This window comes from Cervus canadensis, chromosome 21, assembly GCF_019320065.1.
Source record: "Cervus canadensis isolate Bull #8, Minnesota chromosome 21, ASM1932006v1, whole genome shotgun sequence".
Taxonomy (NCBI): domain Eukaryota; kingdom Metazoa; phylum Chordata; class Mammalia; order Artiodactyla; family Cervidae; genus Cervus; species Cervus canadensis.
In genome coordinates, this window is record NC_057406.1 from 2,917,734 (window position 1) to 2,943,313 (window position 25,580).

Genomic DNA, 25,580 nt, shown 5'->3' on the forward strand with positions numbered 1-25,580 from the left:
GTGGCTGGAGGGGACAGCCTGACACAGACCACCTGCGGCACCGCCAGAGCATTCTAACTGAACGGGAACGAGGACCCAGAAATTCTCGCCACCCTTGAATGTTAACTAAAGAACAGAGACAGAAGTTCTGAAAGGCAAGGGCATCGAAGCGGGGACGCGGGCAATAAGCGAGCCCACACAGCCTCCGGACGCTCCCCTTCCTAAAGGAAAACACACACACGCAAGTTGCGGCCTCCAGATAATTAAGCAAGACGGGAAATTATGCAAATGAAATATATTCAAGTATGCAATGAATTTTAAATGACAGAACTACAGAAAATTTAATTGCTGTATTAGCATGCTATAAAAACACTAATCATAAATGTAAAACAATGCATGCATATACTTATATCAGAACTGTCCCGGTGACACAAACATCAAGTTGCTCCCTCCCCCTGGGTTCACGTGCAAACTCACCTAGATAAACACAAAGAAGGAAACATGTACAAGAGCTTCACTCATCATTTCCAACCATTCTGACCGCCATGAACGGCAAGTGCTTACTTTTTGTTAGATATTTCTGAAATGCTTTTTTAGAAGAGCCAAAAATGTAATTTTCTAGAGCATTAATTTTTAAATTTTTGTTTCACGTTGGAGGATACTTGATTAACAACGTCGCGTTAGTTTCAGCTTTTACAGTGACGTGCTTCAGTTACACATATGCGTGTATCCCCCGTTCTGGTTCCAAGCTCTTTTCCCACTCAGATTATTACAGAATATTGAGTAGGGTTCCCTGCGCCATGCAGCAGGTCCCTGTTGACTATCTATTTGAAGGAAAGCAGTGTCCACAGTGTCTGATTTTTTAAAGTTTCTGCACCACGTGCATGGAATTCCGGCGTTAGATGGCGTCAGCGGTGGTTTGCCGCTGGGGCACGGGTTAGCTCTCCTGAGTGACCAGAGACCAGCTTCCATCTTTCTTCATTAACATGGCATCTCCTACTCATCCGTTAAGCAAGTCCACAAGCCACCGGGATTGTATTGTGTTAATGACGGATCCTGAACAAATCACACAAGTTGGTGGTCTTCCTAAACGGGACTGAGCACACACTCGACTGAGCATAAACTCTTACCGACACCCGCCCCTCAGCTGCGGCTGAGTCAGGCCCAGCCGCACCCTCCCAGCACCTCCGCCCAGGGGAGCTGCCCTCGATGCCCCGTCTCCCAGCCGGCTCGGGGGTGCCCTGCCCTGCCCTGTCCCACGGGGGGCCGGAGCGTCCTAGAGCAGCGGTCCCCACCCTGGGCGCGCCTGAACACCCCGGGGGAATGCAGATGGCAGCAATTCCCAAGCTCCCGAGGGAACACGAGTGTGGACCCAGAATGGAAAGCCGCAGGTCGAGAGGGGGCCGGAGCCCACCTGCCCCGGCCGCGCCCACCCCCGCCCCCTCCCCCCAGCCTGGGGCAGGCGCTCGGTGGAAACTGTGTCCCGCCCATCCCAGCTCCTACGCCTTCCAAGGGGCGCGGACCACTGCTTCCGCAGGAATCTCACACGTGCATGGGACGGCACACGGCCAACACTTGATAAACGCTTGCAGAACAAGTGAAAAGGCAGAGGAAGAGACGCAGGGACAGCGGCGCGCGGGGAGGACAGGTGCTCTGTCTTCAGGGGCCCAGCTCCGCCCTGGGCCCAGGGGGTGCAGAGGGCAGGGGCTCCCTCCTTCTCAGAGGGCCCCAGGAGCCTCGGGGACGTGGTCGTTTCCCTTCCCTGCTTTTGCTTTCCCGGCGCCAGACCGCGCTCCGGGAAGAGCTCGGGCAGGCTGAACGAACAAGGGGAGGAGGGAGGAGCCAAGCAGCAGTTCCGCCCCCCTGCCCCCGGGGCGCCGGGCTTCACCCTGCAGCCCCCCACCCCTGCCCTCGCGCCTCACGGCAGACCTTCAGGAGGCGGCCCAGCCCCGGGCACCTGGGCTCCCCACCCCATCCTCCCACCTCCCATCCCCTCCCCCGCCAAGGGGTCAGCTGACCCGCCGGTTCCTGGGGAGCCTGGGTGTTGACTCTCTGCCTCCCCCGGGTCACATGCCCGCCCATGTCGCTCACCCAGGGAACCCCGACACGCCCTTAGAGATGGCCAGAGGAACCCCACCTTCTCCAGGAAGCCCTGGAGTGCCATCCCCGCTGGTGGCCCACCTTTGGAGGGACGGGCTCTGCTCACTGTCCCCAACGCCTTTTTTTTTTTAACTCATCCATCAACGCAAGTCGAAGACAGCGAGAATTGCCCTAGCCACCTCTGCCCTCTTCCTCCACCCCAGCCCACCTCTGCTTTCAGACCCCGAGGGTGAAGACCCCAGACACATGCCCAAGAGTGTCGTCCCCCTCTCGCCCACTGGGGCCGCAGGTGAGGCCCACGCACCCCACGGTCTGTGGTCCCCAGATCAAATCCCGCTGCACCCCTGACCAGCCCCAAGGCCCCCACTGTGGTGCGCTGGAGTCCGGCTCCCCTCCGCCTCTGGACAGTTCAGTTCAGTTCAGTTGCTCAGTCGTGTCCGACTCTTTGCAACCCCATAAATCGCAGCACGCCAGGCCTTCCTGTCCATCACCAACTCTCGGAGTTTACTCAAACTCATGCCCATCGAGTTGGTTATGTCATCCAACCATCTCATCCTCTGTCGTCCCCTTCTCCTCCTGCCCCCAATCCCTCCCAGCATCAGGGTCTTTTCCAATGAGTCAACTCTTTGCATCAGGTGGCCAAAGTACTGGAGTTTCAGCTTCAGCATCAGTCCTTCCAATGAACACCCAGGACTGATCTCCTTTAGGATGGACTGGTTGGATCTCCTTGCAGTCCAAGGGACTCTCAAGAGTCTTCTCCAACACCACAGTTCAAAAGCATCAATTTTTCGGCACTCAGCTTTCCTCACAGTCCAACTCTCACATCCATACATGACAACTGGAAAAATCATAGCCTTGACCAGAAGGACCTTTGTTGGCAAAGTAATGTCTCTGCTTTTTAATATGCTGTCTAGGTTGGTCATAACTTTCCTTCCAAGGAGTAAGCGTCTTTTAATTTCATGGCTGCAATCACCATCCGCAGTGATTTTGGAGCCCCAAAAAATAAAGTCTGACACTGTTTCCACTGTCTCCCCATCTATTTCCCATGAGGTGATGGGCAAGGGCCCCTGTAATCAGCGGTGGTGGCGTGAATAAATGTCTGAGAAGCCCAGACTCCGTCACTTGCACCCCAGCGCTGCTGGTCACAGACCCACCCCACCTCAGACCTGCCGAGCCAATCTCACGTTGCCCTCTGCCCCCTGCCCCCTGCCCCCTGCCCCCAGGTGGCTCTTCCTCCCAGGCAGTCACTGGGCAGCAGGGGAGGGTGTCTAACCAAGACCCGCAGAGGCGGGGAGCCACAGGGACAAGGACGGGATGACGTAATTCACAGAGGGCTTCCCACCAGGAGGAGCACAGCCTTCACAAACGCAAGACCTCCACAGAGACCCCGGAAAGGTGTTTTCATGCAAACCTCCTAAAATGCGGCCTGGAAAGCCTGTAGCCTCTCTTAGAGGACGTTGGGAAAACCAGATACAAATGCTTAAAATAAAAAAAACACCGAACAAAAACATTAGCAATTGCAGCAGGTCTGATTTTAATTGCAAGAGAATATTTGATCAATAAATATTCACTGTTTGGAGCTGCATCTGCATGTAGGATTACGAGGTACTAAGCTGCAAATTTATTAAAACTCATTAGCAAGAAAGAGTCTCTTAATACTGAAAGTCAGACCCAATTTAGGGTAAACTCTTAGGGGTCCCTATTGACTTAGCTCCCAAAATAATAAGGAAAAAAAAAAAGGAAATGGGAAGAAAGCTGTCTAGAAACGACTCCGAGATGATTGGCAGAGCCAAGCTCACTTCTGACATTGACTCACAGCAAGAACCAGCTCCCACCTTCTCCTGAAGCCCCCAGAACACGCTGCTCCCCACTGGGTGTGAGGGAGCCACGGCCCAGCCTCTGTCACACAAACACACACAGGTCCAACACCATCACCACTGATGCTTTTTAAAAGATCCTCAAACACATTTCCCTGTTTGAGTCCTCAGAGCTGAAAGAATCTTCTACGCTGGAACCCATTTTATAACACAGGTTTGGAAATACCACAAAGATTTTAAAAATAATAAGATCGGAGAAGGACACAGCCGTCCTAAGTTATGACTTACCCTCGTTTTCTGCCAGCCTTGGCAAAGCAAACCTGAAGCTGAGCAAAGGGTGGGCGATGCCGTCGCAGCCCCGGCCGAAGCCGGATCCGCGAGGTGGAGCGGGATGCGCGTGGGGCTCGGGGCCCGGCCGGGCCGCGAGAGCCTGTCCTCGCAGGAGGACAACGCGCGCTGGGGCAGGGGGCGCAGGGCGGGGGCGCAGAGGGGGCAGCTTACTGAGAGCAGCTTCCACGTGACGGCACGGACGGGCTTGGGGATCCCGGACCAGCTTAGCCTCCTGAGCTCCTCTGCCAACACAAGAGAGACGGGAAGAAGGGGGTTACAGACGGCAGGCAAAGCTTCCCCTTGGGCGACATCCTCCCCCAGTTACTAGTCGGGGAAGGAGCCCCATAAATGAAACCAGAACGAACCTGAATGAGAACAATTTCAGATACTGATTGTTTTTAACACACCGGAGAAGATACCACTCTATCCAAACCGAGCTAAACGTGACCTGTTTGCATTTAGATCTTAGCACATGTTTGCTCAACACGGCCCAAGCGTCCCAGTAACCACAGGGACAGGTGGGGTGCAGAGGACACGTTTCCTTCCACCCCTCCTTCCTTCCCACTCACCCACTTCCCTCTCTCCACCCCCGCACCCCACCCTCAACCTCACGTCTTTCCTTCATCCCCTGTCACTCTCACCACTTACTCTTTAACAAGACCTACATGAGGTGCGCTTCTTAGGACAGATTTTTTTTTTAATAGATTTATCTATTTTTAACTGAAGGATAGTTGCTTCGCGATATTGTGCTGGCCTCTGCCACACATCAACACGAGTCAGCCAGAGGTATACGTGTGTCCCCCCCATCTTGAACCTCGCTCCCGCCTCCCACCCCATCTGACCCCTCAAGGTGGTTACAGAGCTCGGTGTGAGTCCTGAGTCTTGCAGCAAACCCCCACAGGTTGCCTGTTTTAATGCGGCAGTGTATACGCCTCCAGCTCCTCCTTCTATTCGTCCCACCCACTCCTTCTTCCCTGGCCCAGGTCCGTAAGTCTGTTCTACAAGTCAGGAGGGGTTTTGAAAGACAGCAGTTGGTGGAGATAAGCTTGTGTCTACACAGCACTGATTAAGGATGTAGCCACATCCCACCCTGGGGACAATCAAGTTTCAACAGTACAAGTCACAGCTGCCCTGACAGACACCTAAGGTTGGGGAACGGTCACAGAGTGGGGGGCTGGCAGGGACAGAGGGGCCTGGACAAGAGCAGGTCAGGGCACAGCCTGGGAAGGCGGGTAAGTCAGGGCCCCGAGTTCTTTCTGCTCTTCGGGGTCTCCTCGAGGGCTTCCATCGCAGGCCCCGAATGGCCAGAGAACACATTTCAATCTGTAGGTACCTAGCAGTCAGTCCTATAGAAACGGAAGTAATTATTTCTTCCCTTTAAGTTAAGTTCTTCCCTTAACAGCTCATAGCTAATGATTAATACTAGGAATAAAGGAAATGATTAAAGAGAAGAACTCTGGTAATAGAATCAACAAAATACAAAGTCCTGACATCTAATCTTTTTCCAATTACTAAAGTCTAAGTAAAATAAGTACAGAATAATTGGGCGACAGCACCAGCAATAACTTGCATTTTACGGCAATCTCAGAAAATATCAAATCTTCCCCAGTTCCCTGAGGATATTATGAAAAGCAGGAACCTAATATCCGAACAGCAATAATGCGATGTTTACCAACCACGTTCCCGGGGTCTCGGTGCCTGCACGGGCCTGGCTTTCTGAGGATCGTTTATGAAGAAAGCCTAGAGAAACCTACACCACTGATGTCCTCTGAACCTCTCTCCTCATGAAGGACCCTCACAAGACGGTGCCTTCAGTCAATACAGTGAGACACAGTTCTGACTCTGATGCTGAAAGGGAGCTTTCAGGTGTGAGGTCCTCCAGACAGCGTGAGTTAGCTGGGGCTGCGGTCCTACTGGGTGACGGAGGAACAGGCTCATAGAGGTGAGGGGACTCGGCCGTGGAGGCAGGCGAACCAAGGGGCCTGCATGTCCCCGAGTCCTCCCCCACCATGGACTCCCATTACTAAGGAGGCTTCTGTTCAGGCAGACAGATCTCACAGACAGAAGGGTCCAAAATCAAACCTCAGCAGACGGAAACACCACTGATGGTCCAAGATCAGTATGACTACAGGAATGAAAAGGCCGCTCCACACCAGCAGATTTTTCAACCTGATCCAAGCATCGGGATGTGGATGGGAGAAGTCCCAGGGCCGCTCTGACAGGGGTCAGGTGTGGCCTTTCAACCCCGGCCCATCCGCCCCTTCCACCTTTCCAGCAGAATCCTGACTGTGCAAAGTGACCACACACACACCCCAGCAGGTCACGGGCAGGAACCCACACGCCTACACACACACACACACACACACACACACACACACACACACACCCCCCAGCAGCAGGTCACGGGCAGGAACCCACACGCCTACACACACACACACACACACACACACACCCCAGCAGCAGGTCACGGGCAGGAACCCACACGCCTACACACACACACACACACACACACACACACACACACCCCAGCAGCAGGTCACGGGCAGGAACCCACACGCCTACACACACACACACACACACACACACACACACACCAGCAGGTCAGGGGCAGGAACCCACCCGCCTGCTCTACACTCAGGCTGGGATGGTTGGCACGGGGGTGAAGCCACACCCTCACCAGTGCCCAGTCTGGCCATGGGCCTGGGACCCCATCTGAACCCTGGGAAGAGAGCACAGAGGCGCCAGCGCGCCTGAGGACACCTCTCCTGGCTCCCAGGGGATCTGCTGGATCTCTGATCTCTGGATCTCTGCTTCCTCTGAATGCAGGTGGTGCCAAATGTCAGGCTGGGGGTCAGCAGCCCCCCAGCCCCTCACCAGCCTGAGGACAAAGCCAGCAGATGGGCAGGCAGCACCCCAAGACACGCGGAACCCCAGCTTCTGAGTTCAGCAAGACAGGCAGATATGAGAGTCAAAAAATCAATAGCTTGTCTCTACTGACAAAAAAAGAAGTGGAAAAGGTTACAGGCACAAGCTTAACAAGAAACGCACAAGAAAGAAATACCATGTGAAGAAATCTGTAAGATGTTACTTGAAGACGTAAAGAAACAGGAAAACATGGAGGTCACTGACGGATGCCAACAAGTATTTAAGGAGCACTTCCCTGGGGCCAGCAGGGCAGGGACTTCACTACACGGCTGACCGTCACGCAGACCCCACCGGCGGGGAGCTCACCTCCCGCTCCAAGGGCGGGCACAGGTAAAAGCTCAACCAGAGTAAGTGCTCACAGCACAAGGCGAAGAACACCGTGAAGTCCTGAGAGGAAGGTGCACCCCGTTAGCAGGTCTCTTGGAGGCCGTGAGAGCTGGAACGCGACCCGGAGACGCAGAGACCCACTGAGAGAAGAGCAGGCCTCAAAGGGAGCGTTCTGGGCCGGGGGAACAGCCGACACACACGGTCTTGACCACAGGGTGGAGAACGGATCAGAGAGGCCAGTGGTCCCAAGACCGCCACGCAAGGGCCTCCTTTCGAAGCCCAAGGCGGAGGTGGTGGTGGCCGGGATGGTGGCAGTGAGAGCAGGGCAGCGACCAGAAAGGAAATTCGGAGACAGAAGCAGGAGGAGCCAAACGAGGGCTAGATCACGCCAGTGACACGTCTACCCCTCTCTGCCTCCTTAGGTCACGGAGCATCTGCAGTGTCAACCTCCCAGGTGGGAATCTTCCTGAGAAGGAAAGACTCACAGTACTGATGAGTGTGGAGTTGTGATACTGGTGTTCACATAAGGATATCTTCAAATTTTACTTTTTAGAAAGCAAATGCACGATTGTAGAAGATTTGCGTTTATTTCTCATTCATTTTCTGCTTATTAACGTATTTCTTACATTTTAGTTTTCTCTCTTAGACTAGTGATTCTGCAGTCTGATTGCAAGAAATACAGGGACAGAGAGCCAAAAGAAAACCCAAACACAGGCTGTCACCGTAAAGACTCAGGCAGCTGAAATAAAAGCTGGAAAAAGATCTGCCAGGGACGTGCTACTCATAAAAAAGCTAATTTGCTTAATGATATCAAGAAAAAATAAACATCAGTACAAAGAGGGATGTTTCATAACAATAAGAGGTTAGACTCATTAAGCACAGACACCTTCCCTAAATGTGTGCACCTAATAACATGGCTTCATAATGCATGGAGCGAACACTGACAGAACAGACCAACTTTGATCGTGGGCAGAGACCTGAGTGCCCCTCCCTGAGTAACTGACAGAACAGGTGCATTTAAAAATGAGTAAAGGGAGATAAAAACTGGATCCAACTGGTCTGCAGGACACCGCGTCCACCACCTGAAGAATACACATTCTTTTCAAGGACACACGGCATATTCACCAAGTGGGCCACATGTGCTTCCCAAGCAAGTGGTGATAAGTATCAAAAGATCAAAACAGCATCACGTTTATCTGACCAGATGCTTTAGATGAGAAATCAGCCTACTGTGATACCCAGGAAATCCTCAAGTATTTGGAACTTTACTAACATACTTCTAAATATCTCATAAATCAGACAAATCACAAGAAAAAAATTGGAAAATATTTCAAACTGAATGATAATAACAGATATCAATATGTGTATGATATAACTAAAACAATGCCTGGAGGGAAATATACGCCCTTAAAAGCCTAAATCAGAAAAGAATAAAGGTTCAAATCAACAAGGTTCTACCTTAAGAAGCTAGGAAAAGATGAGGGATTTTAAACAAATCTAAAATAAAAGAAGGGAAATAAAAGAAGCATGGAAATAAGTAAACTGCTTTAAAAAAAAGTCAATAAAAACTTTTAGTTAGACTTGACCACTGGGAAAAAAGAGAAGACACAAGTTACCAGTGTCAGACTTGAGAAAGGAACATCACTACAGGCTCTACAGACACGAAGAGATAATAAATGGGTCCTGTTGACAACTTTATGCCAATAAATTCAAGAACTTACATGAAATGGACATATTCCTTGAGAAATGTGGCCTAACAAAACTGATGCAAGAGGCAGTTGGAAACTCGTATCTGCGTATCAATTTAAAAAATAAGGGTGAAAAAAAAAAATAAGGGTGGGCAGTATAAAAGGGTACTACCACTTTGAAAAACCATATGGCATCCCACTCCAGTACTCTTGCCTGGAGAATCCCATGGATGGAGGAGCCTGGTAGGCTGCAGTCCATGGGGTCGCTAAGAGTCAGACACGACTGAGCGACTTCACTTTCACTTTTCACTTTCATGCTTTGGAGAAGGAAATGGCAACCCACTCCAGTCCTCTTGCCTGGAGAATCCCAGGGACGGGGGAGCCTGGTGGGCTGCCGTCTATGGGCTCACACAGAGTCGGACACAACTGACGCGACTTAGCAGCAGCAGCAGCAGCATGGCAGGGTTTTTTTTAAGTAAAGTTAAACATGCATTTGCCCTATGACCCAATGGTTCCACTACTTCATATCTGCCTAATAGAACTGGAAACATACCCCACAATGCAGTATCCACAAGGACCCTCATAGCAGCTTTTTCACGGGGGGAAGGCTTGTAAGTAACCTGGGTACCTGTGAGCAGGCGGATATGTTAACAAATTGTGATGTATTCATAGAAAAGTATACTGTCTCTGCTTGTAAAAACTGAACAGCTGTTACACCCATGACTCTGACAAACACATTTAGGCAAGACATCTCTACTTAACGAGTTGAACCTCTTATTGTTATGAAACATCCCTCTTTGTACTGATGTTTATTTTTTCCTGATATTATTAAGCAAATTAGCTTTTTTATGAGTAGCACGTCCCTGGCAGATCTTTTTCCACCTTTTATTTCAGCTGCCTGAGTCTTTACGGTGACAGCCTGTGTTTGGCTTTTCTTTCGGCTCTCTGTCCCCATATTTCCTGGAATCAAGACTGCAGAATCACTAGTCACTAAGAGAGAAAACTAAAATGTAAGAAATACTTTAATAAGCAGAAAATGAATGAGAAATGAATAGCAAATCTTCTACAATCATACACTTGTATGAATAAAGTTCAGAAATGTCTTTCTGAAAACAACACCAGTATCACAACTCCACACTCATCGGTACTGTGTCTTTCCTCCTCAGTAGGATTCCCACCTGGGAGCCTGACACTGCAGATGCTCCGTGACCTAGCAGAGAGGGGGAGGGCAACAGACACGGGCGGTGGATTCAGCAGACTTGGGTTCCAGTGTGGCCAGCGAGACTCTCTAGGCCTCCCTCAGTCCTCTAAGTCTCTCCTGAGCCCCAGTTCCTTCCTCTAAAACTTGTAACAAAACAAAAATATCTTCCTTGCTTGAGTCACAGAATCCTCGCAAGGAACAAAGAAACAACATCCGGGAAAGTATTGTGACATACAAATGCAAGAACACGATTCTGCTATGCTTTCGGATGTAATTACACAGTTCTCTCCGTGACCCCAAACCACACAGCCACTGGGGCTCGTTCGTTCTAACTGGATGTAAAATCACATCTGAGACAGAACCAAAATCTGTCACAGAATGGTGTACGCAAAGAACTCCTAATTATAAGCACCTTTTTCCCCCCTGAAAAGCCAGGAATAATAGAAAAATTAATCCATAATTTATTTTTTTTCTAATACTCTTTTGAACTGGTTTTAAGTCTTATTTTTTAAAACTTTGGTAGTACTAAAATCTGGCAGAAACACTGAACAAAAATAAGAAATGCATTAATGTGAAAATGCATTAATGTTTTAAAAAATTTTAAAACAAGAAAGAACACATATTTTGTATTAATATAAAATACTATTATAAATTAATGAGACCTGAAAACTTTTTAATACTTTACTAAAACGTGTAAAGTAAAAACTTTACACGTGTGGATTCTTCACCACAGTATTTTGTTTGTAGCCTGATTCACTTTAGTACAATAAAATTTTAAATCTTTCCAAAACGCAGAACAAATGCATGCGTATTATGATCACCTAGGCTCCTGCGTGAATCTAATCCAGAAGCTGAGCTGTCTCCAGCCTCAGAGGGCCTGCAGAACAAGCATATCTCTGGCTCCTAAAAGCCAGGGTTGGGGAAAGGCACATCCATCAGCCCGTTCTGACCAGCGCACATTGAGCGCCCCTCTGTGTAAGCTGCCCCTGGGGCCAAAGCCACTTCCACACCCCCCCTGCTCTGAGTCCATCACACACATTGATTTATCCAGTCCGTGAAAAACGATCAACTCTGAAGAAGCCTCAGAGAGTACGATTAGACCCATTCCGACCCTCCAGGGGCTCGCTGCAAGCAGGGAGGAAGTCTAACTGCATTCAGGGAAGCCACGCAAGGAAGGTGCACAGGGGAGGCGGGACGCCGAGCAGAGGCGGCCTCCTCTCTGAAGGAGGGGACTCCAGGGGCATCCCAGGGCGCTGCTGCTTGAGAGGCACCTGGAAGCCATGCCGCAACCTGGCAGCTTTACCTCTGCCCGCCCCCACCCCGCCCTCATCAACACAACGGGAAAGGAGCAGTGTCATAAACAAGGATGAGGGCATCCAGCAGCGGGTGACAGCAGGCAAGAAACGCCTGCGGTCCGAGTCGGGGCAGGGTCCCGCTGGGCCCGCCGGGCCTCTGGCAAGTGGGGCCACGCATGCGCTGTGTGTGTGCGCCAAGCCCATGGTGGGGCCGCGCATGGGCCGTGTGCGCGTGGCCAAGGCCGTGGTGAGCCCAGGAGGAGGGGTCACCCGGCCCCCGCTTCTCCAGTCCCGCTGCCGTGAGAAGCCCGTCTCGCCTGCGCTCACCCCGGGCCGCAGCCGGTTCAGAGGATGACATGGTTGAGGATGAGATGGTTGGATGGCATCACCGACTCAATGGACATGAGTCTGAGCAAGCTCCAGGAGTTGGCGATGGACAGGGAGGCCTGGCACGTAGCAGTCCATGAGGTCGCAGACTCCGACACGACTGAGTGACTGAACGGAACTGAACTGAAGAAATGTGGACACAAATCTGGATGATGGAACACTATTGAGAGAGGAGGAGCTGACTCAGCGCAGTGCAAGGCCTTCCCTGGTGGCTCAAATGGTAAAGAGCTACGCAGGAGACACGGATTCGAACCCCGGGTCGGGAAGATCCCCTGGAGAAGGAAATGGCAACCCACTCCATTGCCTGGGAAATCCCATCACCACAGTTCAGTTCAGTTCAGTCACTCAGTCGTGTCCGACTCTTTGCGACCCCATGGACTTCAGCACTCCAGGCCTCCCTGTCCATCACCAACTCCTGGAGTTTACTCAAACTCATGTCCATTGAGTCCGTGATGCCATCCAACCGTCTCATCCTCTGTCATCCCCTTCTCCTCCCACCTTCAATCTTTTCCAGCATCAGGGTCTTTTCAAAGGAGACACTTCTTCGCATCAGGTGGCCAAAGCATTGGGAGTTTCAGTTTCAACATCAGTCCTTCCAATGAATATTCAGGACTGATTTCCTTTAGGATGGACTGGTTGGATCTCCTTGCAGTCCAAGGGACTCTCAAGAGCCTTCTCCAACACCACAGTTCAAAAGCATCTATTCTTCAGCGCTCAGCTTTCTTTATATTCCAACTCTCACATCCATACATGACTACTGGAAAAACCATAGCCTTGACTAGACGGAACTTTGTTGGTAAAGTAATGAATGTCTCTGCTATTTAACATGCTGTCTAGGTTGGTCCTAACTTTTCCTCCCAGGAGCAAGCGTCTTTTAATTTCATGGCTGCAGTCACCATCTGCAGTGATTTGGGAGCCCAAAAAAGTAAAGTCTGTCACTGTTTCCATTGTTTCCCCATCTATTTGCCATGAAGTGATGGGACTAGATGTCATGATCTTAGTTTTCTGAATGTTAAGTTTTAAGCCAACTCTTTCACTCTCCTCTTTCACTTTCATCAAGAGGCTCTTTAGTTCTTTGCTTTCTGCCATTAGGGTGGTGTCACCTGCATATCTGAGGTTACTGATATTTCTCCCAGCAATGTTGATTCCAGTTTGTGCTTCATCCAACCCCACATTTCACATGATGTACTCTGCATAAGTCAAATAAGCAGGGTGACAATATACAGACTTGACATACTTCTTTCCCAATTTGGAACCAGTCTGTTGTTCCATGTCCAGTTCTAACAGTTGCTTCCTGACCTGATTTCCTGAGAAATACAGATTTCTCAGGAGGCAGGTCAGATGGTCTGAGAACCCCATGAAAGTGAAGTTAAAGTCTCTCGGTCGTGTCTGACTCTTTGCGACCCCATGAACTGTACAGTCTGCGGAATTCTCCAGGCCAGAACACTGGAGTGGGCAGCCTGTCCCTTCTCCAGCGGATCTTCCCCACCCAGGAATCAAACTGGGGGTCTCCTGCATTGTAGGCAGATTCTTTGCCAACTGAGCTATCTGAGCACCCCATGAACAGTATGAAAAGGCCTTCCTGCGTGGCCTTCGGCAAATCAGGAGACAGAGCTGGGAGGGGAGCTGTTTTCGCAGCCTCGTGTTTTCGAGGCCTCGTGAGGCCGCTGAAGAATCCTCCGGGAGGGTGGCTGTGCAGGGCCCCGAGGGATGGTGAGGCTGTCTCCCAGCTCCTCTGGCAGCAAGAGGAGGAGGTGAGAGGCCAGGACGCCCCACTGCCTGGCAGCTTCTCCCAGCGTTCTGGGACTCCAAGCTTGATGACCTTTAATTGCTGCAATTAACATCATAAAAGTTGTGCAAAATAACTTTCCTGGCTGTAATTTTTGTCTATTATCTAAAGGGTTTTCCTTCAGGCAGGGAAGGCATGTGCATTTAGAGGCCTCAGAACCGGCAGAGAGGGACAAACCTTCCTCCAGGGGCAGAGAGCTGAACCGGGAGAGGGGAGAGTGCGGGTGTGAAAAGGCAGCCGGACTCAGGACCCGAGGCGAGTCCTGTCCAGTCCAGACTCCGCACCAGAAAAGGTTCTGCACAGCGAGCCCATACAGGGACCCTGAAAGGTGGGGTGAGTCCACCAGACAGACAGACAGACAGACAGACAGAGGGAAAGGCCTTCCTCAAGGGAGCATGTGGACCAAGGGCTGCAGGCTGGGGGCAGGGGCCCAGGTGGGGCCATGAGAGAACGCCCTGAGGGACGAGGGTGGAGCTGACCACAGGAAGGACAGCGCAGCTTCTGTTCTGCGTGAGATGACCTAACCTGACTGACAGGGCTGTGATGAAACCCAAGCAGGACCGGAATCACAGGGGAGATGCGGGGTAGATACAGACTCCTGGGCCTTGAGGGGCTCCGAGCGGTGGGTCTACCCTCCACCGGCCCCCTGCCCTGAGCACAGAGCAGGGGCGCCGCTGGCCTCGCCCAGGGGCCCCGCAAGAGGGGTTGGCCCCTCGCCTGGGGCTGCAACGTCACCAGAAAGGGATTCGGTGACCACACGAGAGGAGCTGGGCAGCTCGCTCACAGGGCCCTGAGCATCCTGAAGAAGATGAGGAGAGGGCCCCAGGGCTTCCTGCCAATTCCTCTGCTCACAGACATGAAGTCCTGAAGCCACAGACAGAAAACACACGGCGAGGCCAACGGAGGTCCAAACTCAGGCTGCCTCACTGCATCTCAAGACCCGGGAAGATGAACGGTTTCAAAAGGATGAAAAAATTAAGACAGAGATGCATTTTATTGTACAAACTGCTACAATTAACTGCTAAGTCACTCTACGTGAGATATACCATATTCTTAAAAATGAAGCTTATTACCTGTTTTCAAACGTCCCTCCACCAAAAAGTGCTGCCCACAGCAGCGACATCCCCACGAAGGGAACCAGGCCTCACACCCAGCTGCCCCTCGTGCCCGCGCTGTGACCCCGTTCACGGCCACACACACCAGAAAGCGACCACACAGCGCGAGCCGCAGGTGCTAGGAAATGCCTCCCTCACACGCTTTACAGCAGATTTCCAGGAAGCATTTTATTGACTGGAGGAAGCTGGCTGTGTCATCATCAGGAGGGAATGCAGGACTGTGCATATCCACATTAAAAAGGAATCCATCCGGCAATCTTATTTTTTTCCCCTGCTATTTGCTCTTGTGTTGCTTGATTTTGCTAGTCTGTAACTCAGTTACTTGCTTGAATCACAAAAGCAGGATTCTTCTTTCCTCCTCCTGTCCTTTTTCTCTTTTTTATTATAATTTACCTCCGTGAATATACCCAATTTGTTCATAGTGGGAAAAACCAGTCCTATTAAAACAGAAGTCGCTTTGTCGGCAATGCCAGGAAAACAGCTCTGCCTCCCATGGTAGGTGTCCCAATTTTCCCCACCCTCCCACCTGGAAAGCTCCCGCCCCCGCCCCCCACCACCCCGCCACCAACTGCCACAGGAAGCAGCCGGACCAGCCAAAGCCAGCCTTCCTGCTGGGCCTCACGGCAGTCGACTAGAAAAAAATGGACACTATTAAGTGTCAAGAGTCTTGGATATCAAATTTAAAAAGACCAATAACCCAATTAAAATCAGGCCAAAGGATCTTAATAGCTATTTCTTCAAAGAGGTATACAAATGGCCAATAAGCATGTGAAATGATGCTCAAAATCATTAGCCATCAGGGAAAATGAAATCACAACAAGATGCCACTCTGTGCCCACGAGGATGACCAAAAACCTAGAAAAGAACGCATGCATGTGTATGCACAGCCGACACACTGTGCTGTACGCCCGAAACGGAGACGACATTGCAAACCAGCTACTCCAACAAAATTTAAAAAGAGAGAAAAGAAAAACGGGAGCCATCCTCTAGAGGGGAAAGTAAAATGCCCCAGCGCCTTTGGAAAACAGGCCGACAGTTCCTTAAAAAGGTCAAGGGTTACCTCCTGACTCAGCAATTCCGCTCCCAGGCATACACCCACAGACATGAAAACAGGTCCACATAAAAACCTGTAGGTATGTGAGTGTTCACGGCAGTGTCGCTTGGAACAGCCAAAAAGAGTAAACACTCTAAACACCAACAGATGAATGGATAAATAACATGTGGCCTACTCACACCATGGAAGATTGTTTGGCCCAAACAAGGACTCCAGGGTAGACACTCAACATGGATGAACCTTGAAAGCATTACGCTCAGTGAAAGAAGCCATTCTCAAAAGGCTACCTGGTGTAAGATTCCATCATATGAAATGTCCAGAACAGGGACATCCCCCGAGACAGAAGGAGACTAGCGGGTGCGTAGGGCTTCGAGCAGGGAGTGACTGCCAACAGGCTCAGGGCTTTCTCTTTGAGCTCTGAAACAGACTGCAGTATACAGCCACACAACCTGACAAACGTACAGAAAACCACTGCGTTAGACACTTAAACGGTGAACTGTCTGGCATAGGCGTTATATCTCAACAGAGACATTTTCCAGAAGTTCTGGCTAAGGCATTTCTGAAAGGCTATTTATAACCCCAACTGTCTCCCAAGGCAGGCAGGTCTGGGGGAGCGGGTCCTTTGTTACAGGGAACATAATGATGGACCTCGGCACGCAGAGATTTGATCAGAACTGAGGAGGCTGAACGGCGCTGCATGGGGCGAGGACTTGGAAGAGCCCCCGCCCCCTAGACAGCAGGACCATGGGAGAGCGATGCACACCCCACCAGGGATGCCCAGGCTTCACTACAGCAGCTAAAAACCAGACATAGGCTATGTGCTCCGGGCGTGTTTGTGGAGAGGCCTGCAGACGGACACGAGGCAGAGGCACCCACTCCGAGGACGCCACGACCCAGCGACGCCCACGGAGCCCTGGGCAGGTGCCCAGGGAGCCACAGGAACCCAGGCAACGCTTCCCTCTGCACCAGGCACCAGGGCTGAAGACGGTTCTGAGACGAGATGTCACGGGGGACGGACGCCTCCAGCTCACATCCCAGCCTCGCTGAAAACACTCGCACCCTCTGGGCTAGCCATTTCATTTCCGGGAATCTGTCCCAAAGAGATATTCCAGAAGGCAACCAAATATTTGTGCATAAAAATGGTGACCACAATGTTACTGATATGTTAACAAAAGAGACAGGATCTAAATATCTGATAAGAGGGAACTGAGTGGATGAGCGGTACATCTGTTTGTTACTAACAGGAAATCCAGAAGTACCCCCAGGATGTTCGGGGAGAGCTCTGGTGCCCCAAGTCTATGGCGGGGAAGAGCACGTACGGTCTCCCACACATCCTGTGACCAGCCCCCCGCACCGCCTCCCCGACACGGAGCCCAGTCGTCCGTTATCACTTCACAAGGTCTAATTACACCGCTTTCCCTTCAATACCATTGATCCGCCGGCCAGTGCCACGTGGCATTTAATTAAAGGAAAGGCTACTGCTATTTCGTGTTAAATATCTAAACCCTTTCAAGCAAATTAGGAGCTTGAGCTTCACTTCTTTGCTTCCCAGAAGGACTCGATGAAGACAGACCCTCGACCTCCCACCACTTCTGCGTTAAGACATACATATTCGCACGCAGAGCCGCGCGCCCTCCGGGGCGGCGGTGTTTGCTGATAACTCCCTGGCAGCCGCTGCTCCGCTTGTCAACAGGCGGAGTCTGCTAAGGGGTCAGCGAGTAACATCATTCTGATGCTGCAATGTCTGAAGGTCAACAGGGCAGCCACACAACGGCCCCTGAGAGCGCCTTCTGCCTCATTTCTGCGTCTGGCTAGGACCCCGAGGTCATCACGACCTCCCCTGGTTCCTGCCCTCCTGCGCGTGCTCAGCATCTGCCACTCGAGAAACACCCCCGGGGACCAAACACCCCCGGGAGTGCAGAGCAGAGAGGCGCCGGTGCCCAGCTCTCCCGAGGGAGCCCCTCCCCGCTGTGACCCCGAAGGCCAGCAGGCCAGCCCCTAGCTCCCACGCAGGACGGACGGACCTGGCAGACAGGAAGCTGATCCAGCCCGCAGGAAGGCTGCAGACAGCCTTGTCAGAGATAAGCTCAATTAATTTTAGCCAAGTGTGCAGTGTAATCACAAAAGGCAAAGCAACATGATCCCACAGGCCCCTCATGTAACTCCAAGTGTAAACGCACAGAAGGGGGCTGGGTGGCAACGAGGCAGGAAGCCCCAGGGACGCTCGAGAACTGACCATCCACGCTCCCGCCGACGGGCCCGCAGCATGTGGCACAGCCGCTGGCGTCCCCATCCCAGCGCCACCAGGGCGCCCCACCCGGGACGCCACCTGTCCTGGGGTCGCCCCCGCCGTCCCCTGGCACCCACAGAACCGCCTCCCTGGCTCCCAGCCTGCACCACCCACTTCCAGCCCGCCAAAGCGATCAGCCTGTCCTTCTCCAGGGCACACCTCCGCTCCCACCACGAGCGGTGTGGGGTTCCAGGTCTCTCTGTGCCCACCAGGGGCCGTGTCTTACCACAACCCTGTACCCCAACTCCTGGCATCATGGCTGCACAGACGAGGTACCTGACAATCTGAAACCCCACACCTGCCAAGGGAGATGGGCAGGAAATCAGGGCTCTGGGCAGGCCTAAGGAGCTGCAGCTGTGGGCCCATCACTTCACACATTGGAACCCACGCTCTCCACTACATACAGGTAGGGTGGCCATAGGGTATACTGTCTGAAGTAGGTACTGGGGGGCATAATTACTAATTATACCAGGACACAGGAGTAAACCAGCGCCTGGGCCTGTGACGGACCTGTGCTCCTTGGGTGCTCTGTGTGGACCCAGGATAAGAGGCTTCCTGGGACACTGAGACCAAAGCAGAAACGCAGAAAGACACCTTCCAGACACAGAAGAAAATGTGAATGACTGTTCATTGCTATCATTTACCTACTAGAATAGTTACTACACTGCGATCTGTCATGCCATCAGCATATTTTATATTTTAGTACACATGTTAGTCTTCACAATTCACAAGTATTAAGTAAAGATTAACCATCAACAGTCCAGCATTAGGAGTTCCTATGTCTGGAAGGAGTAGAAGGATGAGCAAGTCATTAAGAGGCCGGTTATGAAAGGCCTTAAATACCAGGAGTCTGATCTCCATCCTGAAAGCAGCAGGGAGCTGCTAAAGCCGAGGAGAAAGCGGTGCTTCGGTTTGGCTCACCCCCTGCTAGTACACGGGACGTATTAGAGGGAAGAGGGACCCAAGGAGACTAGTTGGAGGCTCCTTCAGTGATGAGTAGGAATAAGAAAGGTCTGTGCAAGGGCAGACCCATCAAAGACAGAAAAGGAAGAAGGAAGCAGGCGGCACAGGAACATTCTGACGGAACAAGAACAGACAAGCTTCGGCAATAACTAGATATCAAGACACGGAGCAAAGACTTGACAATGACCCGCAAATGTGACCCTGAGGAAAAGGGATAATCACAGAGTCACAACTGTGACTTAAAGAGGAAGCGGAGAGGAGGAGTCAGCCTAGTGAAGGAGAAGAGAAATGGGACGGGGATCAAGAGAGCTGGGCCATCACACGTGACAAACCCACAGCGAACACCACGCTCAGTGGTGAAAAGCTGAGAGCACATCCTTTAAGGTCAGGAACAAGGCTGGCAAGCCCACTCTCGCCACTTCTGCTCAGTCCTAGCCACAGCACTCAGAGAAGAGAAAGAAATAAAAGGAATCCACACTGGAAAGGAAGAAGTAACTCACTGTTTGCAGGTGACACAATACTATACGTAGAAAATCCTAAAGCTGCCGCCAGAAAACTACTAGAGCTCATCAATGAAGCTGCTAAAGTTGGAGGATACAAAATTAATTCAGAGAAATCTGCTGTACTTCTATATTCTAAAGCAAGCTATCAGAAAGAGAAATTAAGGAAACAATCCCACTTACCGTTACCTCAAAATAAAACACCTACAAATAAACCTACCTAAGGAAGCAAAAGATGTGTACTCAGAAAGCTATAAGACACCAATGAAATAAACAGAAGACAAAACAAACAGAAAGACACAGTTTGTTCTTGGGTTGAGAATTAACACTGTTAATATGAGCACACCCAAGGCAATCTACAGATTCAATGAAATCTCTATCAAAATACCAATGACATTTTTCACAGAAGTAGATCAAATAAATTTAAAATTTCTGTGAAAACACAAAAGACCCCAAATAGCCGAAACGATCTTGAGAAAGAAAAACAAAGCTGGAGGAATCACCCTCGCTGACTTCAGACTATACCACAAAGCTACAAGAATCAAAACAGTGTGGCACTGGCAGAAAAACAGACACACAGATCAATGGGACAGGATAAAGAGCCCAGCAATAAACCTACAGACTTACAGCCAATCAATCTACGATGAAGGAGGCAAGACTATACAGTGGAGAAAAGACGGTCCTTTAACAAGTGAGTCTGGGAAAACTGGACAGCTACATGTAAAAGAACGGAATTGGAACATTCTCTAACACCACATACAAAAATAAACCCAAAAAGGACTGAAGACCTAATGTAAAAGTGAACCATAAAACTCCCAGAGGAGAAACACAGGCAGAACACTTTTTTTTACATAAATCACAGCAATATTTTTTTTTTGATCTGTCGCCTAAAGCAAAGAAAATGAAAGCAAAAATAAACAACTGTGACCTAATTAAACGTAAAAGCTTGTGCACAGTAAAGGAAGCCACTGCCAAAGGAAAAGACAACCTACTGAACGTGAAAAAGCATTTGCAAATGATACGACTGATAAGGGACTAATGTCCAAAACATACAAAGAGCTCACACAACTCGACTCAAAAAATCGCCAGGAAAAAAAAAAAAACGGCCAGGGGCGTCCCTGGCAGCTCAGCAGTAAAGAACCCACTGGTTAGCGCAAGAGACGCGCATTCTGACAAGCCCGTGCCCCACAAGGACTGAGCCGTGCCCCAGAGCTCGGGGGCTGCTAGCGCTAGGCCCACGTGCGGGACCTGCTGAGGCCCACACGTCCCAGAGCCGTGCTCGGCAGCCAGAGAAGCCACCGCAATGAGCAGGTCAAGCACTGCAACCAGAGAGTAGCCCCCGATCGCCGCAGCTAGGGAAAGCCCCCGCAGCAACGAAGACCCAGGACAACCAAAAATAAACAAACACATACGATCATTTTCTAAACGTGGGCAGAAGACCTCCAAAGAGGAAATGCAGACGGCCAACAGGCACCTGAAAAGACGCTCAATGCTGTTGATCATCAGAGAAGCGCAAATCAAAACCACAATGAGATATCATCTCACATCTGTCAGAATGGCCATCACCAAAATAGAACACAAAATAAAATATTAGCGACGATGTGAATTTGAGGAACACACACGTTCGGTCTAGAGCAAACCCTAACCATCCCTGCCCCACCATAAGCACACTGGATGTGTGCTTATGTGACCAGGGCTGGAGGCGGAGTGTGGATAGAGCATCAAAGAATCAATGAACAGAGAAAGAGAAACAAGGATGAAAGTGGGAAGAGGGAAAAGAAGTCTGAAAACACAGAAGAATGCTCAGCAAGGGGCGGACCAGCCCCCTCTAGCCTCTGGCTTTCTTCAGACACTTGGCTGCTAAGCTCTGGGCCTTAGCGGCCCCTCGCAGTGCCGCCCCCAGCCTGGAAGGCTGCTGGGGAAGCAGCTGCCCAGTGGAGCGGCCCTGGCGCCAGGCACGTAGACGGTCTTCCAGGTCAGTGGGGCCTCGCTCGAGGCGGCAGAGGCGCAGGGAGGCCGGGCCGGGGCTGAGCTGGCCGCCCTGCAGCCCCCGGGGCAGCTCGGGGTGCAGCTGGCACAGCAGAGCTAAGCTCACAGGGGGCAAGAGGGATGGGCTCGGGCACAGGGCCAGCAGGGGGCGAAGAGGAGCAGACACGGGACTGGCTGGGGGTCTGGAGTCAGGAGGACACTGACCATCAGCGTTCAAGGCGCCCAGGAAGGAGCAAGGTGAGCGGATCTGGGCAGGTGCAGGGGCCTCGCCGAGCCAGGCTGAGGACAAGCCCCCCAGGGCGCCAACCGGCAGAACCAAGACCTCGGACTTCACGCGATCTGGAGCGGGGCAGCCTTCAACCGGCCAGGGAGCTCCTGCCGGGCGGGCGCCCACAGGCCTCTCCCCGGAGGAGGGGGGCTCTGCGACCCAAGAGTGACGCCGTGCCCACCCGCAGGCTCAACCCAGCAAGACGGAACGGTGACCTGGTCAGCGGGCACCTCCTGACCAGCTAGCGCTCCTCCTCACCCCAATAGACCCTCACCCCGAGGGCAGAGCCCCTCTGCGTCCCCTCACAGGCCACAGCAAAGGGCCAACAGGTACGTTTTCAATGTTTTGGGTTTTTTTTTTTACTGAGATATAATTCACATACCACAAAATTTAATGCACACACAGTGGGATTTAGCAGGCTCACAGAATCGGGCAGCCATCAGTCACCACCATCTAACTCCAGAACACTCCATCATCATCCATGAGCAAACCCCGGAGCCAGCAGCAGGCCCCCACATGCCCCCACCCAGCCCCTGGCAACCAGCTCTCTGTCTCTTTGGAGCTATCCGTCCCGGGCACTTCACATCACTGTGCCCTGTCACCACGGGCATCTTGCACTGAGCCGAATGCTTTCAGGCGTCACCCACACGGGGGCCAGCGTCAGAACTTCCCTCCTTGCACAGACAGACCACGTCTCATTTATCCATTCATCACTTGACGGGCAGCTGGGCTGTTTCTACTTCAGGGGCAATTATAAATAACGCTGCTATGACAGTCTCATATAAGCTTTTGGGTGAATATAAGTTTTCAATTCCCCAGGGTACATACCCACCTAGGGGGTAACTGCTGAGTCACAAGGCCGCTCTAAGTTACACTGAGGAACTGTCAGACTCCAACACTGCTGCCCGACTTCACACTCCCACCCTCAGGGTGTCACACAGGGTTCGGGTTCCTCCACACCCTCACCAACACTTGTTAGTATCTGTCTTTTCTATCACACCTAGTGGGTGTGACAAGCACATTTTTTTGAGTGAAAGTGAAAGTCGCTCAGTCGTGTCCGACTCTTTGCGACCCCGTGGACTACACGGTCCATGGAATTCTCCAGGCCAGATACTGGAGTGGGTAGCCTTCCCCTTCTCCAGGGGATCTTCCCAACCCAGGGATCAAACCCAGGTCTCCTGCATTGCAGGTGGATTCCTTACCAGCTGAGCCTCCAGGGACAATGGTTATTTCTCAAGATCTTGGGTCTAGTTTGATCCCTCCCCAGAAGGGCTCTGCAAACTGTATTTCCATTGTGAACTTCACACACACTCACACAGGGTCACCATGCTGCCATCAGCCCTGACACAGCAAGCCCACAACGGCGGAACACTCTGCAGCGCTCCCCAAGAACAACGCTGGCGCTGGTCCGTCCAGCCCGGGGAGCACATGCATCCCTAACCTTAACCCGAGAGGTAGGAAGGAGCCCCCGCAGCGTCCTCAGCCCCGAGCTCACCCCCCACCCCGTCCACACGAGCGGCAGGAGGGCAGGCCCTGCCCACCATGCCCGCCACACCACAGGCGTGCAAAACAGCTGCGGGGATGAAAGCAGAGGAGACAGAGGGTGCAGCTGTTCCCAGGCTGCCTGACTTCCTCGGGGCGCTCCCGAGAGAGGCAGCGTCAGCAGCTGGCACTCACCTGAGCTCATCAGTCACCAGGCGGCACGTGTGAGCAACAGGGATGGCTTACAGGAGGACACAGCCGGCGGGTTCTGCAATCTGCCGCCACCCCACACAGAGCGGGCACCGCCGTCCCGACAAGGGAAGCTGCCCGGCGGCGCTCACGGGGCACCTGACGCAGCCCCTCCCTGTGTCCTTTCGGGAGGAAGTGAAAGCCCCAAAGGGCTTCAGGACCAGTCCGATCCCTCCCTTCGAGTGAGGCGGAGACAATCAACAAGTCGGGTACTGTGACCCCCAGGCCTGGCCACCCCACCGGCCACCCCACTGCCCAGCCTCTCCTGCTGGGGCGCGGGAGGCAGCGGGCGGCACCAGCCGGCCAGCCCAGGACAGGGGACCTGTTCTCGAGCAGAGAGGACAGAGGCTAAGGCTCCCTCAACAGCGGGCTGGGGGTGCCAACAGCACGTGGTGGGCTGCCCCGGTGGGGAACGGGATCCTGGGCCACGGGGAGAGCAGAGACGAGCCCACTGCCCCCACGTCAGCTCAGGATTCCCGAGAAAGGCTGGCCCGTGGACCTGGGCCGAGGTGGGGGAACCCAGGCTGGCGAAGGGCCTGCTGGTCACCAACAGCAGAGCCATGACAGACCCACCGGCGAGCCGGAGACCACCTGCCAGGCGGACGGAGGCGGACCCGGGGGAGCCGGCCGACCGTCTGCTGCTGGAAGGACGCTCCGCTGCTGGAACGCAGGTCCCTTGCCGAGCGCCTTAGATGAATCACGCCCACGGCCGCCTCCGGAGAGCACCTGCCCCTGCTCCCCTTACAGGTGAGGCCAAGGCAGGAGTCCAGCAGGGCGGGGGAGAGGGCGCACTGTCAAGGGTCCCCCTAAGGCTCCTGCCAACCACGAGAGGCTGTCAGGGTGCAGGAAGAGCCTCGTGAAGCTCTACAGTCTGGGGAGGAGGAGGCATCCCCCCCTTATGGCGGGTGGAGACCCACTCGGAAAGAGGCGACAGAGCGGAAGACAGACTGCTCAGCCCTGCAGCCCGCAGCGTACGTGAGACTACTTAGAGAAACATGTCATAATGCAGTCAAAACGGGAACAATATTTATGACTATTTGCAACGGAAACAGGACTCAGTGAAACAGTAACACACAGTATCAGCATAAACATCATCACACAGCTTCAGGAGAACCAACCAGAGGCCCCTGTCACCCAGGCGGAGGCGCTGAGTGTCTGCACCTGGGTGGGGGGAGGAGCCTGGCGCCATCCGCCTGAGTCGCAGACGGGGAGGCGGCCGCTCGGGGGTCCGCCAAGGGCTCCAGGACCCCCGGGCCTGCTCTGAAGGCAGGACCAGGCCGCAGCTGCCTTGGAGAGGAAGCACTGAAAATTCACACACCGCCTACTTGAAAGCTCACTGCAGGCAGTCACAGACCATGTATGGGCCCGCAGTGAACTCCAGGCGGTCCGCATCACGGCCTTCCTGAGGCGGCCCTGCTTCCCCGTTCTCCCCAGTCCCCCAAGGAAAGCTCCCGCTGTGGGAGCTGAGCTGCCCGGGCCAGTGGCCCGCAAGCCCCGCTGGCATCCTCGGAACCCCACCACCCTGGGGTGCGGGGAGAGGGGAAAAGATTCAGAACGGAACGCGGAGGAAATGTTTGTGTCTCTTTTTTTAATTAATTAATTTTAACTGAAGGATAATTACAATACTGGGATGGCCTCCGCCATACATCAGTGTGAATCGGCCACAGGCATCCACGTGTCTCCTCCCTCTGGACCCCCGCTCCCCCCCACCCCGTCCCTTGAGGTTGTCACAGAGCTCGGGCTCTGGGTTCCCTGCGTCATACATACAACTCTCACTGGCGATCTGTTTTTCACATGGTAATGTGTATGCTTCAGTGTTATTCTCGAAAATC

At 52.5% G+C, this 25,580-nt stretch overlaps 1 protein-coding gene across 2 annotated transcripts in view; it reads right to left on the minus strand.

Moving 5' to 3' along the window:
- TBC1D22A (TBC1 domain family member 22A) overlaps positions 1–25,580 on the minus strand; it is a 259,325-nt gene that overhangs the window by 167,174 nt on the left and 66,571 nt on the right. For both annotated transcript variants that reach the window (XM_043439879.1, XM_043439878.1), the window contains one exon: positions 4,398–4,468. In XM_043439879.1, coding sequence (XP_043295814.1) covers positions 4,398–4,468 — 71 coding nt within the window. The remainder of the gene's footprint in view (positions 1–4,397; positions 4,469–25,580) is intronic.